General features: G+C 32.5%; 1 protein-coding gene across 1 annotated transcript in view; it reads left to right on the plus strand.

Moving 5' to 3' along the window:
- LOC118194875 (A.superbus venom factor 1-like) overlaps positions 1-18,506 on the plus strand; it is a 325,092-nt gene that overhangs the window by 220,212 nt on the left and 86,374 nt on the right. The window contains exons 27-28 of the mRNA XM_085813226.1: positions 10,182-10,350; positions 17,538-17,704. Coding sequence (XP_085669352.1) covers positions 10,182-10,350; positions 17,538-17,704 — 336 coding nt within the window. The remainder of the gene's footprint in view (positions 1-10,181; positions 10,351-17,537; positions 17,705-18,506) is intronic.

The following is an 18,506-nucleotide window of genomic DNA, read 5'->3' on the forward strand; positions in this document are numbered from 1 at the left end:
GTGAAAGATTGTTTTTCCTCATTGGGCTGCAAAATTCATGTAATACTAGGAGACATAGAAAAGGAATTTTAGCCTGTAAGACACTTCAGAATCTGAAAACCCAGCCTAGTCTATCGCAAAGGAGAATATTGCTGCTGTTAAAAAGATGCTTGAAGCAAGAGGTGCTGGTTTATCACAAAATAGAGGAATATTTGGATATTTCTATATCAGCAATTCATGCTATTCTGCATGATCACCTTCATTTTAGAAAAGTGTGCTGCTCTCTATGGGTATCCCATAACTTAGCTTGTGGGTAGATGATACAGAAGAGTTTCATGGTGCCACAAGATGCACAAAAAGCTTCAAAAATGAAATATTTCCATGTCAAGGGTATCGTAACATGTGATGAAAACTAGGTTAATTGTTATGATATGCCCACAAAATTCCAGCTGGAAGTGTTGTGACTAATATTAATTTTAACACTTCCAGCTAGAATAATTTAATATTATGGTGTCTTTCCATGTGGGATGTTTGAAAATGAGTGGAAAAAAGTTGATAAAAAGTTATGACTTGTGAAGAAGAGAGTAGTGGCCATCTCCTTCAATTTCGGGAAAATATGGAGTGCATAGTACTAGAAACATAAAAGACAGTCGTGGTGAAGTAGTGCATCGAGAGGTGCTTTCCCAAATTCAGATTCTCAGAAACATCTGTCCCAGAAATACTCAAGAGTAGATATGCAGTTTCTCCACCATAATAACCATTTTGTACACTACTGCAAATCTTGCATTCATTATTTGTCTAGTATTGAGTTTCAGGTGATGAAGCATTTCCCATACAATTCACATTTTGTGCCATATGAGTTTGTGTTGTTCCACTGCATGATGAATAAGTTAAAAGGGACACAGTTTTCTAACAAAAAGGATCTTGTAATAGTGTGGGATAATGAATGTGCTCAAATCTTTATGAAACATGGAAGAGTTGGTTTGACAATTGATGTCAAAGGATGCAGAAAAGCATAGAATATGGTAGAAAATATTCTGAAAGATTTTAAAAATTAGGACCATATTAGAAAACTTTGCTGGCGACCTTTGTATGTTATATACTAGTACTAGCGACCCGCTCTGGCTTCGCACGGGTATAAAATATATAGCCTATGTCACTCACTGAAAAAATGATTAAAATCGATCCAGTAGTTTTGATTTGTTCATTACTGCCCGTGGCCCGCATGCGTTAAATTTGGAGTAAAACAATTCCCCTTTCTCTATACCAGGTTTCGTACGGTCCTTAAGAGTCCTTAAATTTTTTGGAATCCATTTTTGGTCCTTAAAAGTCCTTAATTTTGGCCAAAATCAGCAGAAGGTCCTTAATTTTAATCATGTGAAATTTCTGTCTCTTTTTACAATTGCCATTTTGAGTGTGAATTAGCATTTTGGAGGAATATTTTCGGTGATTCACTGGCATATATGGTTATCTTTTGAAAGGGTTTATGGGTTATAATTTGTTTCTATTTCTAATATAATTGATGGGATACTCGAGTTTCTAAGCAAGAAGTGAGATATAAGCATTTCGAAATTCATTTTTTCTAATAAAGAGTTCTTAAACAACTTTTCGCTTTTGGAGATGTGAATTCTTTTATTAAACGGTTGTAATCAACATTTTGGCGATTTTAAGATAAGTTTCTATAGCAAATTTTTAATTCCGAGATCTGCGAATTTTTGGACGATTTTTTTTTTTTTAACATCGTAACATTGATAAATTTCATTAAAATAATGGTAATATATTGAAATTATATTTAAAAAATAACATTAAAATAAAACATTTTTAAATTTCGCTGTGATATAAAATTTCATTTTGGCAACTTATTATACAATATTTTGACTCTGAAAAATAAAGAAGGTATAATGCTATAAAGCACAATTTACGAAATGGCTCTTAGCAAAAGCAAAATTAGCTATGTAATTAGTTAAAAATATCTTCTTTTTAATTTTTTCATAGCAAAAGTTTTTCCCATGTAATTGTCTCGGAATATTCAATCAAAAATTGTATCAGTTTTTTCTATAAAATAAATTTTACACTTTTTCCCTCCTTTTTTTTTTTTTTTTTTTTCAAAATATTTCTGGCTTTTTGCTGTTACTGAATTAGTAGGGATAATTTTTCTTTAGTATTTTGGAAAGTTTAGAAGGATTTGAAGGCAAGATTTATAGACCCACGATTCTAGAAGATTCGAGAAAATGTGACAAAATTAAAAATGTCTCCATGGTATCAACACATAATGGATGTATTTTACTGAAAGTTTGCTATGAATTTCTCACTTTTTGGAGAACGTCTGGAAGAACAATGAAAACATAATATTTGAATGTTTTACTCCTGATACTAGAATCATTTTCTTAACATGTTCATCTTCCTTTTATTTTCTCTACTTTTCACTAGACACAAGCATAGAAAGTATCAAAAATGCTTCTAATCTTGTCACATGGGCAGGCATTATAGAAAGGGATTTTTTTATTAATAAAGAAATTGAAAACTTACAATTTAAAAGATTCATCTAATATGTTTTAATGCATCATACACAGAGCTGGCACTAGGCATTTTCCCACCTGATGCAATCTCTGTGGAGCCTAAATTCTGCTTTTAATGCCTGCTCTAAATTCTAAAAGTTTTGCCATTTCCAGATTTTATTGTTCGGTGTGTCTAAATTCTAAATATTCTGCCACAGTGGCTCTGTAACCAGACCTTTACCATATATATTTCTTCTGAATGTTTATATTACTAAAGAAATAAAATTAGCCATTTTCTTTGCATTCTAATTGCATTTCATGTTTTTTAGAATAACGGAAATCTTTAATTAAATCCGAAAATTCTAAAATAAAAAGGAAATGTGTTGAAGAAAGAAAATAATAAAAACAAAGAAAATTATTCTTCAAAGAAAATGTGCAGTTATTATTATGTAAATTACCCAATTGCTCATGATTTCAGCCTTTACTATAATTTCTCATTTCTATTTCCTCATATGATAGAGTTACTGAGCCAGATTAAATTAAAATTAAATTGTATAATCTTTGACCACTAGTCCACACTTTTAGTTTGAATTTGACTGTTCTTGTTTAATTACATCACCGTGAGCTGTAAATGATTTTGTTAGCATCAGAACATGCCTTTGTATTCTAAGTTGTTTTTATATAGAAGTCTTATTTAAACCTTTGTCTGATATTTTATGTAATATTCAGACATAGCGATAGTTTGCTTCACATCAGTTGGGTTTTCGACTATTTAACTTTTACCAGATCAAATAAACCCTCATAGGTATATTGTGGAGAAGTTGACAAGTTAGGAGAAAAGCAGTTAGGTTGATGCAGAAACTTGCGAGAGCATTGGTTTGCATTTTGAGACAAATCTCTAATTGTTAGAAAAGATGCTTAAAGAGAAGGAAATCGATATAGACTAGCCAAAATGTTTGAGAAGGCTTCAAATTAAAATGACGGATAAGTATTTTGTTGAGTGTTGTTGCTACAAAACATAAATGTTTTGTAGCTTTTAATGTGTAATTATCTTAATATCATTTAAGAATCAATGTTATAAATTACATATATTTTAAACTGTGAAATTTGATTAGATTTTGATTTTAATAGGGCTTTTTTAACAAATATTGTTAAAAAATAAAATTTAATTGTGGCCATGTAAATCCATAATGACTAAGGTTATCTAATTACCTAATTTAATTATTTATAACTAACTGCTTACCCTTAAAAATTATCTCTACACATTAAAGTGAGTTATTGCCTTTCATTAATTTTCACTGTGGTCACAAGATAAAACACAAAAACGTAAAAATTCAAGTAAAACTTATTCTTTGCATCTAGTGAGACTTAATACAAAACTACTTATCACCTCTGGTTCTTTAATGGCTTATTGGAACCTTAAAGTATATTAACTGGCTTACAACCCCTGAAACTCTACACGAAGTTACGACACTAACTGCATCAAGCAGAGCCCGACTAACTTTCAACACTTGCGAAACTACATCAGGACATCTGCCTACATCAGGCCTTTCAGGTTTGTTCTAATGAGCAAGTCTCTCTCTAGACAAGCAGCAGCAGTAACAACATTCAGTCTTTTGTTCTGAATCATGCTGATTATGATCTTACTTCTCATTTTAACCTATGCCGTTTGACATAAAATCTACCTGCTATTTACTCAACCTCTAGACTGACCAAGTACATGACAAAATGAGACATTTAAAAAAATCAACATAAAGCTAACTTTGAGTAAAATGTAAATGTCACTTATCTTCTTTCAAATATGTCCATCTGTTGTAAGTGTAAAATATTTGATGCTACTTGATAAATTGCATAAAGTTTATTTTATTCTCAAACTTATTAATCATTATTTTAATTAATTCATGTTTAGTAATAATGCAGACTACTTAGAGATCTATTTTATTTTTAGGATGGTATCACAAAAGTGAAATTCAGGCATAGATAATATTTTTAATTGAATTTATTCAGTTCCCATTTGCTCATAGGTCCTTAAATGTTTCATAAATGGTCCTTAAAAGTCCTTAAAAGTACTTAATTTTCGTGTGCAGAAATGTGTACGAACCCTGTATACCATGAAGATTTGCTGCTATCTTTGGAATATCTAAATTCATACACAACATTTTTACTTATTTACATTTTACATTTTTACCTATTTATTTTATTTTTGTAACAATTAAAATATTACAGAATGCCTTTATATACAATGTTCACAGCTTTCTTGTCATTAGACAATACAAATATGTTTTCTCTAGAGGTTACTCTTGAAAGAGCGACATACAGTTGGCCATGTGAAAAACAGTCAACGCTCAAATCTAAGCCTGCAACGTTGAAGGTTTGACCCTGCGATTTATTAATGGTCATTGCAAAAGATGTCTTTACCGGAAACTGTAAACGTTTAAATTGGAAGGGTAAATCCGATGGTATCAGAGGGATTCGGGGAATCAATACATCTTCTCTGGTACCACATCCTGTGAGTATTGTGCATTCTATTATGAAAGTTTTCAGTGATTTTACCAGCAAACGTGTGCCATTGCAAAGTTTAGGTAGATTCAGGTTTCTTAATAAAATAACAGGACAACCTACTTTCAACACCATTTTGTGAGGAGGGAGTCCAGATGGGTTCAAAGAGTTTAGAAATTCTGTAACAGTATCAACTGAGTAGTATATTTTCGTCGGCGCATCAATCTTTGAAAGAATCAAGTTATTTACCTTATCTACTTGTTCGTTAGTTGGTGACAGAATCGCTCTTTCTTTAAACCAAGATATTGTCTTATAACTTATATTATCAATGTCAGGATAGACATTGTTGACTAACTCTTGGATGTTGTCTATCAAAACACAAAGGTTTTCTAGGTTAATCATTCCCTCACTTTGTGTTAACTCTCCATTGCCAACTTTTAGCAGCATCTCTGGAAATAGCCTGTTCTCACGTGAAGATGACGAAACCCTCATATTAGTTTTAAGCTCTAATTTATTGACATGTGGCCAAAGGTTGGGTCTTTTTAGGGAAGCATTTATTTTGTCAGCACGTGTTCCTCGAGTCACAACTGGTAGGATTTGACGGAAATCTCCTTAGAACAGAATTGTACATCCATAGGTGAATTTTTGTTGTGCAAATCGCGCATTGTCCTATCCAATGCTTCCACAGACGTCTTGTTTAAAATGGTAGCTTTGTCCCAGACTATTAATGAGCAGTCATGCATCAATTATCCTCTATTGCTCTGTTTAAAAACACTACAGGCGTTGTTATTATCATCGGGGGCGATTTTCAGCGGGAGCTTGAATGTAGAATGTGCGGTTCGGCCTCCTTCCAAAAGCGTAGCGGCAATGCCGGTTAATGCAACAGCTAACGCAATTTTTCCGGTAGATCTCACTTTTTTTAAAAGCAGATTGATTAAAAATGTTTTTCCTGTACCTCCTGGGGCATCAAGGAAAAACAATTTCCCTTCATTGTTATCAATTGTTGATAGTAATGCAGTGAATACTTTTTTCTGATCGATGTTTAATCGAGGCTCATCTTGAGCTATATTTTGTAAAAGTCTCATTTGATCGTATGATGTTTCTCTTGTGTATTCGGCATTGTTAGTTAAATCTGAGTTAGTAGTATTAGCTGGCATCAGCAGCCCAAAATCCTTGATTGATTTACCCGAAAGTAGTTGCACTACTTTGTTCAATTCAAATAATGCTTTGTCAAATATGTTTTGATCATATTGTACATCATCTGAGTTTAACTCTCGCCGTCGCCGAATCAGAATATCACTGGCCATATTTTCTTGAAATTTATTCCATAAATTAACAGAATAAGTTACTTGACAAAATGCTACTATGACGGCAAATAAATATCTTAATGATGTAGCTGAACTACAAACAGCTGCTCCCAGAGAGAATCGTCTTCCAAGAGCCCCATAGCTTTGCATGCTGCTTGATAAGTATTGTAAACAACACCTTGTACAGTTCTTAGGTGTGCAAAGGATGTCGGGCCTTTTACAATATACAGTAACATTCTCAGATAAAAGCATTCGCTGTTGTTGGGATGAATCACGTAGACTCTGCCAAGAGCATCTGTTTTTTTTTTACTCCGGGGAAACCATCAACCGCAGTACCTTGTTTTCGCCGAAACAAGGAAACAAGGTACTGCTTAAAACTAATATGAGGGTTTCGTCATCTTCACGTGAGAATAGGCTATTTCCAGAGATGCTGCTAAAAGTTGGCAATGGAGAGTTAACGCAAAGTGAGGGAAGGATTAACCTAGAAAACCTTTGTGTTTTGATAGACAACATCCAAGAGTTAGTCAACAATGTCTATCCTGACATTGATAATATAAGTTATAAGACAATATCTTGGTTTAAAGAAAGAGTGATTCTGTCACCAACTAACGAACAAGTAGATAAGGTAAATAACTTGATTCTTTCAAAGATTGATGCGCCGACGAAAATATACTACTCGGTCGATACTGTTCTTGATTTGGAAGAAGCTGTTCATTTTCCTACAGAATTTCTAAACTCTTTGAACCCATCTGGACTCCCTCCTCACAAAATGGTGTTGAAAGTAGGTTGTCCTGTTATTTTATTAAGAAACCTGAATCTACCTAAACTTTGCAATGGCACGCGTTTGCTGGTAAAATCACTGAAAACTTTCATAATAGTACTGAAAAGCACGTTTGAAAAGTTTTAGAACTCTGGTTCCATGTATAGTAACTTGGAACTCTGTCATATGTCAGTGTTTTCACGAAATCATCTTGAGCACATAACTTGAAGAATGCTGTCAATGTTGTATCCCGCAGGTTATTAACAACTTCTTGTATATTGTTCTCAGTGAAATGTACTCTTTGTCCATTTTCTAAATGAACTGCAAGGTGAACAATTGTGGGAGCCCAGTCGTGCACTTCGAATGATAAAATCCTCCATACAGCTTCAGAGCTGCAGATGTAACGTCCAGACTGATATTTTCCCACTTCATTTGGTGATTGTATGCTGAAAGTGGCTTGATCACTGCCTTTATTAATGTATTTAGTAACATATTGAATTGACTCTATTGAATTGCACAACTCTACGTTGATGTGGGCATAAAAAATTTTCAAAAGGAGCGGATTATAGGGAACGATCCATCGGTTATCAATATTATGGTTTCAGACGGTACCATTTTGCCCACCCTGTTCTGGCGATCGTCGACGATGTTTGGGATATCCGTCATCGCTAGTACTTGTTTGAGTTTGGAACGACTTCGGAAATTTTTTGTTGCATTTAGAATCTCGCATACATGGAGAATTCGGGTTTAAAGTCCCGCAAGGGCCGTGTACCATATGTTTCTTTACGATTTCGTACAGGATAGGATCTTCATCTTTATCCGGTAATTCAACTGAAATAAACCTGTCAATTTGGTTTGGTCTAATTTTGTTCACTAACCACACCAGCAGGTGTACATGTGGCAAGCCACGTTTCTGCCATTCTATTGTGTACATATGACAGCGCGGCGGACCGAATATATGAGACTTGTTAATTAGGTGCAGGAGTTTCTGTACTTTTAAATGGAAGACTCTGATAACTATATCATATCTGTCTTGTGGAGTTAAATTGGTGTTAATATTTTCTTTGATTTCCGGCCAATTTGGGTTACATGTTGCAGTTATAAATAAATCAGGTTTGCCGTAATTTCTGACGTAAGTCATGGCGTAAAAAATAATTTGCTATTCATGCGACTAAAAACAAAAGATAATCAACAATCATCAACAACAAAAGATACGTATTCTATTAAGTTCTTTTTCTGAACTTACATACCTCACCTTAAATTACGATTTTTGAAAATAATTTCCCTAATATTAAATTGATTTAACTCTAAATTTTAACCAAGATCTTAATAGAAAATTCCAATCCATAAATTATGGTTTTATTTAATCTAATCTTATCTAACCTTATGTACTTATAATTACTATAAGTGCGATTTAAAAATTAACCTTAGAATAGAATATCATTTATATTTTAAACTACTATCATAAATTATTTATCGTAACTTACTTATAATTACCGATACGTTGTCACGCTGAAAAGCACGTTTTGATTAAGTTTATTGTTATTTTCCTCGCTGGACAGCTCCGATAATAAACGCGTCCGATCGCTGCTAAATTCAAAGTGCTATAGGGAGAATCGTCTTTTCTTTCCTTTTCCCACTATTGCCGTGTGTAGCTTGCTGATAGCAAGCTGTATACCGGCTGTCATGAATTAAAAAGTACATTGCAGGTATAGCAAATGCTTGAGTGTGTCCGGAGGACAGGATGCAAAATGAAAGAAGGTGTGACTACTTTGTCACGTGAGGCTATAGCGGTGTCTGGTAGGCTGGAGAGATGCTGGTCCGAGTTTCAGGTACAGTGTGCATTTTTACAAATATTCAGTGCATAAACTCATCAAAGTGCATTTTTCTCACAACTAGAAAGACTATATACAAAAGTAAAATTCCGCAGGGAGTCCAGCAGAAGCAGTCAAAGATATCTCTTAGTAGAGGTCTTTTGATTGGCTGTTGAGACGTGTATGCGAAAATCATGAGAATTTGCTATTTACAAAATATTCAATTGCAGAGACAAAAACATACTTTCCAGTAAACTAAAAGTTAAATTAAATAAAATAAAAGAAATTTGAAACCAATAGGAGCAGTGAGAGATCTACAGTAAGCAGTAGAAGACTTTAGTTCGTAGGCCCGTGGGAGGTCACCCTCCCGTGCCTTGACCCCGATAGTGGCTGCTTAACTTTAAGCATTTCAGTTTTCCAAGTAAACACAGGGTAAAAACTTAGGTTGGAAAGTTCTGATTTTCATTGAGGATAAATGCAGTAAATGGAGAATCGTGGCCTCTGACGCGCTATTTATAGGCACGCTCTTGCCGCCGCAAAAGCTACATCCCGCAATTTTTAAATCTGTAGACCTTTTCAATGTGTACAATACTTAGTACATTATTTTGATAAATCTCGTAGGGTTCAGCCTGCGTTTGCAATGTAAGCGGAAAAAATGTAATTATTTACGACATCACATTAGAAACCTAAAAAATAACAGTATTTCTCCACTATTTAATGGATGTTATTATACATATAAACCTTCCTCTTCAATCACTCTATCTATTAAAAAAAACCACATCAAAATCCGTTGCGTAGTTTTAAAGATTTAAGCATACATAGGGATATAGGGACAGAGAAAGCGACTTTGTTTTATACTATAACAGTATTTCTGCACTATTTAATGGATGTTATTATACATATAAACCTTCCTCTTCAATCACTCTATCTATTAAAAAAAAACGCATCAAAATCCGTTGCGTAGTTTTAAAGATTTAAGCATACATAGGGATATAGGGACAGAGAAAGCGACTTTGTTTTATACTATGTAGTGAAGATAATATATTAGAAATCAAAATTGTGAATATATTATCTTTATTATGGTGTCTTCCCATGTTCTTATGGTTTGGTACTCTGTAGATATGTGTCATTCACAGAAAGCGAGAAACCAACTTCTACTCTGAAATTTCTTATGTTCATTAGATAAGATAACAATTAAAAGAATTGAAAGTGTTTTTGTTTGTATAATTCCATTTTATTTTAAGAGAGATTTGAGGTGTTTTAATATACCAATTGCTTAAAAATATTTCTTAATGAACATATTAATTTTTTGTTTTACTTTTAGAATCTACATTTGGCTAAGAAAAAGGCGGTGGCTTTCTTAGAACAACATCTTGGTGAGGTTAATGAAGCACTTCCAGTGGCAATTGTTGCTTATGCCTTAGCTTTAGGTGAGAGTGATTTAAAAGATGCTGCACATGACAAATTACTAACTTTGGCAATGCATGATGAAGGTATTTTTTTTTTTTTTTTCTTTCTTCCTTTTTCATCACTGTATGACAATTATTTAAAGAATTTAAACGAAAATTTTTATCGTTGAACTAAGTGTTATTTAAATACATATTGAATGTTTTACTTTGAATGGTTTGCTCTGAGTTGAATATGGGATGACCTTAAATGTTTTATTTTTACTTTACAGTATTATTGCCAGTTACTGCAGCTATCAGTGCATAATTAGATAAGGTTATATATATATATATATATACAGTGTCTCACAAAAGTGATGGGACACTTGTGCTTTACAAAAGGAAACTGTAGTAAAATAAATTTTAAAAAAACATGTAAAAATTTTTTGTGGGTGTGTTTCATACTTAAATTTAGTAACAATTATTACATAACATACATTTTCTCATAATATTAAAATATTAATTTAATAAAAATACAGTTGTTTAGAACGGAGCAAAAAATGGCTCACATAAGTGATGGGACACTTACTTTTCCATCAAATATTTATCCAAAAATTTTACTTTTTAAAAGGTTTTAATATTTTGTTGGATATCCTTTTACTTTTAAAACATGATTTAATCTTCTTGGGATGGTTTCGACTAATTTTTTTGTGATTTCTGGAGTGATTTTACCCCATTCTTCTTGAAGCACTGATTTTAATTGTTGTTTTGAAGAAATGGTGTGTTTGTGAATTCTGGATTCCAATTCTTGCCAAATATTCTCTATGGGAGTCTGGAGATCGTGGTGGTGTTTTTATTATTTCAGGACAGTTATACAGCAGCCAGAGTCTAATGTTCAAAGCAGTGTGCTTGGGGTCATTGTCCTGGTAGAATTTAAAATCGTTATGAAGGTTCAATTTTCATGCTGAAGATTTCAGATTTTGATTTAAAATGCCAATATATTTGTACTGATCCATATACTGTCAATAAAAACAAGATTACCAACTCCAGCGGATGACATACACCCCCATACCATAACTTCTCCTCCACCATGTTTTAGTGTTGGCACCAAGTTCTGTTTGCGAAATTCTTCCCTGGGTTTTCTCCACAACAAGATTCTACCGTCAGAACCAAATATATTAAATTTACTCTCATCAGCAAATATAACTTCATTCCAGTAATCAGAATTCTTATTTATGTTGGATTTTGCGAAAGCCAGTCTGAGTTTTCTAATCTTTTCACTTACGAAGAATATTTTCCTGGCTGCTCTACCGTGATATCCAGCAGATTGAATTACTCTTCTAATAGTCTAAGGATTAACAATTACTCCATATAATGCTTGTAAATCAGTAGCAACTTTAGAAGCACTCATTCTTGTATTTTTTTTTAATATTTCGAATGATAATTTGCTTTATTCCATTGGAGAGCTTTGATGGTAGGACAGGTCTTCTTTTATCCTAAATCATATGATTCTTTTTACATAGTTTAATGATATTGAAAACTGTTGAATGACTTAAGTTAACTGTTTCAGCAGTTTCTCTTATAGATTTTCCACGTTCAATATGCAAATTAATAACTAATTTTCGAATTTCAGGCAAAGTGTCTTTTCGTTTAGCATTCATGGCTGCACAGAGCTAAAAAACACAAAAATTCCAAAACAAACTGGAGTGAAATACTAAAGACGATTTTATAAATTATTGCCAATTGCTTTTGAATAAAAATAAAATCCAAAAAAAATATTTTTATTGTAGTACGTAGTAGTATCTAATGGTGTCCCATCACTTATGTGAGCCATTTTTTGCTCCATTCTAAACAACTGTATTTTTATTAAATTAATATATTAATATTATGAGAAAATGTATGTTATGTAATAATTGTTACTAAATTTAAGTATGAAACACACACACACAAAAATGTTTACATGTTCTTTTAATTTATTTTATTACAGTTTCCTTTTGTAAAGCACAAGTGTCCCATCACTTTTGTGAGACACTGTATATGTGTGTGTGTGTATCAGATAAAAAATATGTGAATCAAAATTATAATTTAAACTAATGGTAACTCTTTAATTCTCTTTCTCGGTTCTAAAAATCGTAATAACTTCTCTTGATTGCATCATTTCTAGATCATTCCTTTTTGCATGTCCTGTGCAGCACTGATGATGTAATAATTGGAAACTGAAACTTTTTAACTCAAACCAAAACCCTTCTCTTCGTGTGCTTACATATTAGAAAACTACACACTTCAGCTTCGCTCTCTACCCTGCTTGGATGCAATTTCACTGGCATGCTTCCTATCGCAACAATATTAAAAATGTAAATGTTCTTGAATAGGCATGGCTAGAGAGAGTGCTAAGTGATTGTGGGCACAAAAATCAATTGCAAATAAAATCAAAATCGCCTCAACTGCCAAGTTTTTTAGATACTACAAAGTCAGCATATTAGCATTCTACGCAACCGGAGTGCTTCATCTTCAATATGGATCAATGATCTTTCCTTATCTGGTATTATGCATCAGCAGTGTTCTGTCTCTTCCTTGTGCTTTTATTTCATGTGTGTATATATTACACACAAATGTGCAAAACTTAAGCCTTAAATGCATGTAGTTGCCATTTGGCAACATACTCATATTTTACCATGTAAATCAAATCAAAACACAAATTTTAGCTTACTGCATAGTGTAACCAATTGTATACATACCATTCATGTACATAGCTTTGAAAATTTCAGTGTAATAGCACCACTAATGGTGTAATGGTCATTATTCTGAGTTGATGTGTAGGGTGGGGATATCATTTGTGTTTATGCATTTTTGATTTTGTGTTTGTTGTTATTTTGATGTATTCAAAGTTTTAAAATTGTTTTAACAAGTTTTTAAGGTATACATTATTACAAATCTCTTTTTTTGTGAAAGTTAATATTTTTTTAAAAATTGGAATATAAACTTAGTTCAGTTTTAGTATTTTTACTATTTTATTTGATATCAATTCTAATGTATTTTTGACTTTAAAAATAAAAATAAAAATTCATGCATAACAAATAAGGGTTAAGCAACTTTACTGATTTTAGTCAAAATTTCACAAAAGTCAACTGAGAGACATAAAATTCATGCTTCAATGGCACAAAGTAGTACTTAGAGGATGAGGAAAATATAGTAGCAAAAAAATGAATAGGATGCATTCAATATGGAACAAACAGAAAAAGACTTTGTTGACAGAATAACGCTGGTACAAAAAACTGTTTCACTGAGAGGAAAAACAACAAACCAAAGTGCCTTAGTAAGGGATATGACCTCTCCTAATTGCAATGGATGCATTGCAACATCTGCTGATACCCAACACCAGATTATCTAACATTTATTGGGGTAAGAGTTCCTATTCTACGAGGAGCATTTGTTTCAGTTGTCTGGTGTTATCTGAAGGGTAAGATCGTGCTGCCAGGGATCTCTTTAAAGTATCTCACACATTTTCAATGGGATTTACATCAGGGAGCACACTTGCTAATGAATTCTGTGGATATCTTCACTTTCCAGGAGTTCCTGAACAGCATGAGTCGTGTATGGCCATGCCTTGTCATCCATAAAAACAAAGTTGGGACCAATGGCACTCTGGGAAAGTTGCATTTTGGGGAGGATAACTTCATCACAGTAATGATCTCTGGTGATTTAGCTTCTATCAAAATTGTGGAGTTCTGTCCATCTTAATATTTGCCTATACAAGCATACCAGGACCACCCCATTGGTATCTTTCTCTAATGTTATTGGGATGTAAGCATTCATGTACATCTTTCCATGACAGCAGGAACCGAGAATTGTTTGATTTATCAGATTAAAGGGACTCATCTGTAGAGTACATGATTCCACTGCTGAGGTATTCAGTCTTTTTATTTTCTACGTCACTATAAATAGTGCCGCTGGTGGGCTGCTCTCAATGGTATGCAACGTTTAAGACGGTGGGCGAATAGGTCACCTTTATGAAGTTGTCTGCTTACAGTAAACTGGGACCCCTGTCGTTCAGCTGTAGTGCACAAGTGGTGAGCAGTGCCATTCGCTGTCTGGCATCAATCTCTTCTTGCCTGCAGGGCAATATATTGGTCATCAATCATTTTTGTTTTCCTTGGCTGACCACTAGCAACCTGTTTTACAACTATACTTGTCTTCTGGAAGACTTTCCAAGCTTGCAACATGACATTTTTGTCGGTTCCAAACTCTTGAGCAACACACATCAAACTATGCTCCTTCTCAATCATTCTACCACATATAAAGGCTTCCAGATGTTTTCTTGTAGCCATATTGCATGTACATTCTCACTTGCAGAAGAATGCCTAGAAATGTGCCTGCCTTCTTTTTAATTTCTCTTGCATTATTCACGCTGACTTTTCATGCTTTGCTTGCCTTTACGTACCTTTTGATGTAATGGTGCTGATATTTGCATGTGCATCACCTTTCTACTAAGTTGGCTTTTCACTGTACTGATTACAAAAACCCCTTTTCAATATTTTCATGGTTGTATGTTGAAAAATGAATTTGTTGCTTCAATTCTGCACACTAGTGTATACAGTACAAAGTCTGCAATCCGAATGTCCGATATCCGGAATGATCTAAAATCCGGACCTAAAAACCAACGTTTTCCTTGTAGGCTTTACGCATGCACATTTGATTCCCCCTCTTCCGCGCATAATAAAACATCTGGAGAGTCCAGATTGTTAATTTCACTTCAACATTAAATAAAATACCTTGTTATTGAAGAAACAATCATTTTAGTATAAATTAGTATGATCAGTAATTTGTATTCATTGCTGTTCATATGCTTGGCACACATCTCAAACCAAAACATTTCACATAGATGCATCATTGATCTGATGCCAACCTCGCGAATCATTATTTATTATACTTTCCTTTCATCACCGCATGTTGATCAATACATGACAACTTTGAGTAATGACTCATGTAGTGATGCCTAATTTTTTTTTTTTTTTTTTTTTTTTTTTTTTGATGTTAGTAATTGAATAATAAAGGAGTATGGTAACCTTTTATATTGACATTAGGCTTGGCAATAATTACAGATTTAAGTTAAATGTGCTAAAAAATGTTGACGAGGAAAAGTTTAACAAAAATTTTTTCCCTATGCTAAAAATAGATTTTGTTGATGATACTCATAGACCAAAGGATTACATTTAGGGCTGTTTGAATTAACAGTAACTGATTTGGTGCCAGGGCTCATGTTGGCCACACCGGCTCGCAAAATTTAGACCCCACAAAGACTGCATCAGGTGTTAAGCTATCTAGCGCCGGTCCTCAGTAAGGCTTGAGTATATGTGGAAATTTATTTATTCAGAACTGTGATGAGCCTTAAGCATGTGCAAGAAATAGACATGTGTATGATAAATAACTAAACTAAATACAATTCAGGCTTAATTGTCTCAGTGCGCGATAGAAGCAAGATAAAATTTAATGGAATAACTTGCCGTTAGTCGCCAAGCTCATGTCAAATATGTGTAATGAACAATAGCTAAATTTGATGATGATAGCCACAAATTTTAAAGGTTTTCGGATATCCAAAGACAAAGATGAAATTTTCCAATTAACGAATTTTGTAAAGAAATGTGGAGAAGCGGTAATAAATGAAGATGATATAAAAGAAGTTTTTCATTGTGATGACAATGCTTCTCAATCATCAATCAATTAATGAATTGCGAAATCTGTAGTATGGTTCTAGATCCAGAAAATACAATTACTGATAGTGAAGAAAGAGACACAGAAGTTACTGAAAACGAAAAAATTTTGATTGACAAGTTAGTCGGAATTCTCGACATAGCAGTTACAAGACTTTAACAATGTAACTGAGCAAGAGATTATGTCTGTTTACAGAATTTAAGAGACAGTTTTAGCACAAAAGAATGAAGCAATGTAAACAACTTACATTGAAAGAAATGCTTAATAAGATAAACAAATAAGTATTAAGTTTTTTTTTGGGGGGGGTAAATTTTGATGCCTTTTAGTTCATAAATACTCCATTATTTCATAAATCACAATTTCATATTTTTAATCTTATAATTTCTACATGCCATCTTACTAGATTTAAACTGATTATCTAATATCCGAAAAAATCCAGGATCGCCCAAGTCCGGATTTCAGACTTTGTACTGTATATACATATGTAGCATGTCTGTAAAGATTTAGGACTGAGTACATAACAAAATGGAAAAGTTGAAAGAAAGGATAAAAACTATGAAGAAAGTATATAAACTTTGAAATCTAACTTTTTATACATTTCTCCAGTCCTTGTACTTGTTTAGGAAAATATTGCACTCATTATAAAAAATAAAACAGGAAAAATATGACACCCATAAAAATTGACTGAAATATTTGATTTTAAAGTCAGAGATCATGTTCAGGCGCCATACACAAATTGAAGAGCAAAATGTTTGCATTGGTATGTAATTTATTAATAAAATATCAGCTTGAAAAGTGTTTTCTGATTTTTTTCTATGCAGATTATTGTCAAAAATTATTAGTCTAAATTATTTTCAAAATTAAATCTTATTTACAGAATCTTGTACAATCCATGCCCTAGAAAGCACTGGCAAACTTCAGTATTGGCATGCAGCCAACTTGTAATATTTGCATTAATTTTTTTTTATGTTTACCAAATTATGATTCTAAAGTAATGAAATTTTATGAGAATATCAATGATGTATTTTTAGACTCTAAGAAATCATCAACTGTATGAAAAATCTTTAAAATATCAAATGTAACAAAATTATAAATTACGTACTTTAGCAAATCATAAATGAATATATTTGAATGTCATTTATGGGAGGGGGGAATCAAATGTCAAAGTATTCTAATTTATTTATTAGATGATCTTTTAATGCAATGATGTTGGAAAGAAAACAGGATTAGGAATTTTTATATTAAATATCTTGATTAGTTTTTATCATGCATGATGTCGAACTTTTTTGTATTTTATTTTTTATGATGAATATAACATTTTTCTAAATTAAAGAGATTAAACTTTGCATTTTAAAATCTAAAACACGAATATTGGCATCATTTAAAACATTTTTGTTATTGAAAGTATATGTCTATAACTGTTAGTTGCAAAAATAAACATTAGGTTATGTCTTTTGTGGTTATGCTGTGTATGAGCATAAAAATTAGAGGGTATGCATATATATATTAGAGAGATTGTAGACTTTTTTAAATCTTATTAAATTTTTTGTCATTATAGATTTCAATTTTTATTTATATTTTAGATGCAAACATGTTGTATTGGGATACAGGAAATCCTGCCAGAAATATTGAAGCTACAGCGTATGGTCTCTTAAATTTACTGCTTTTCAATGATATGATGAGAAGTGCTTCTATTGTCAATTGGCTGAATTCTCAGCAATTACAGTCAGGCTCTTTTCAGTCCACTCAGGTACACCTTTGTTTTAAAAGTTAATAGGTTATTCACAATTGCTTATCAAAACTATATGATTCACAATAGTATAAGTTTAGATCTGAAGTAGTAGCTTCAGATCTAAAGCTTTGCGACACTTGTATTTAATATCAGAAAATTAGCAGTTATATTTAATTCATAATCAAAGCATCATTATATATTGAATCAACAAATATTACATAATTTAAAAAAGTAATTTTATTTATGTAAAAATAATTAAAATAAGCTTTTGTGACAAAATTAAAAATCAAAACCATTTATTTGCCTAAATACAAAACTCATTTTATTTCAGTTATAATTATTTTTTTACTAGCATAAAATATTAATTTAATAATTCTAAAAGTTTGGTACTGGGATGTAGAGTTTTTTTATGCTAATTAAATGTGAAAATATTAAAGCCATATAAATAAATGGATTTTTTCCACTATAGGATAATTTTTTAAACATAAGAAATATGCCTCTTAAATTAAGCATTTTGATAAACAAAAAATTAAAATAGGGTGACCCATTTTAAAAATGTTTTTGAAAATACTTACTTTAGAAGCTAGACTCTTTGTAGTAGAGATCTGAGTACTACTGGTTCCAGAGGGCACCAGTTAAATTATTTGTACAAAGCACAGTAAAATAATGGTGTATTTTGATTTGAATTATTAATATAATACTGGCCATTAAAATTAATGCATTATGAAGGAAGCAAGAAACAAAACTGAAACCTGCATGGAAGGTGGAATATGCTCAGATATGCATTCATTTCATGTGCACATTACAGGTATGAATAATA

This window comes from Stegodyphus dumicola, chromosome 3, assembly GCF_044657685.1.
Source record: "Stegodyphus dumicola isolate Sdum_Otavi_A_Nest chromosome 3, ASM4465768v1".
In the NCBI taxonomy this organism is placed as follows: domain Eukaryota; kingdom Metazoa; phylum Arthropoda; class Arachnida; order Araneae; family Eresidae; genus Stegodyphus; species Stegodyphus dumicola.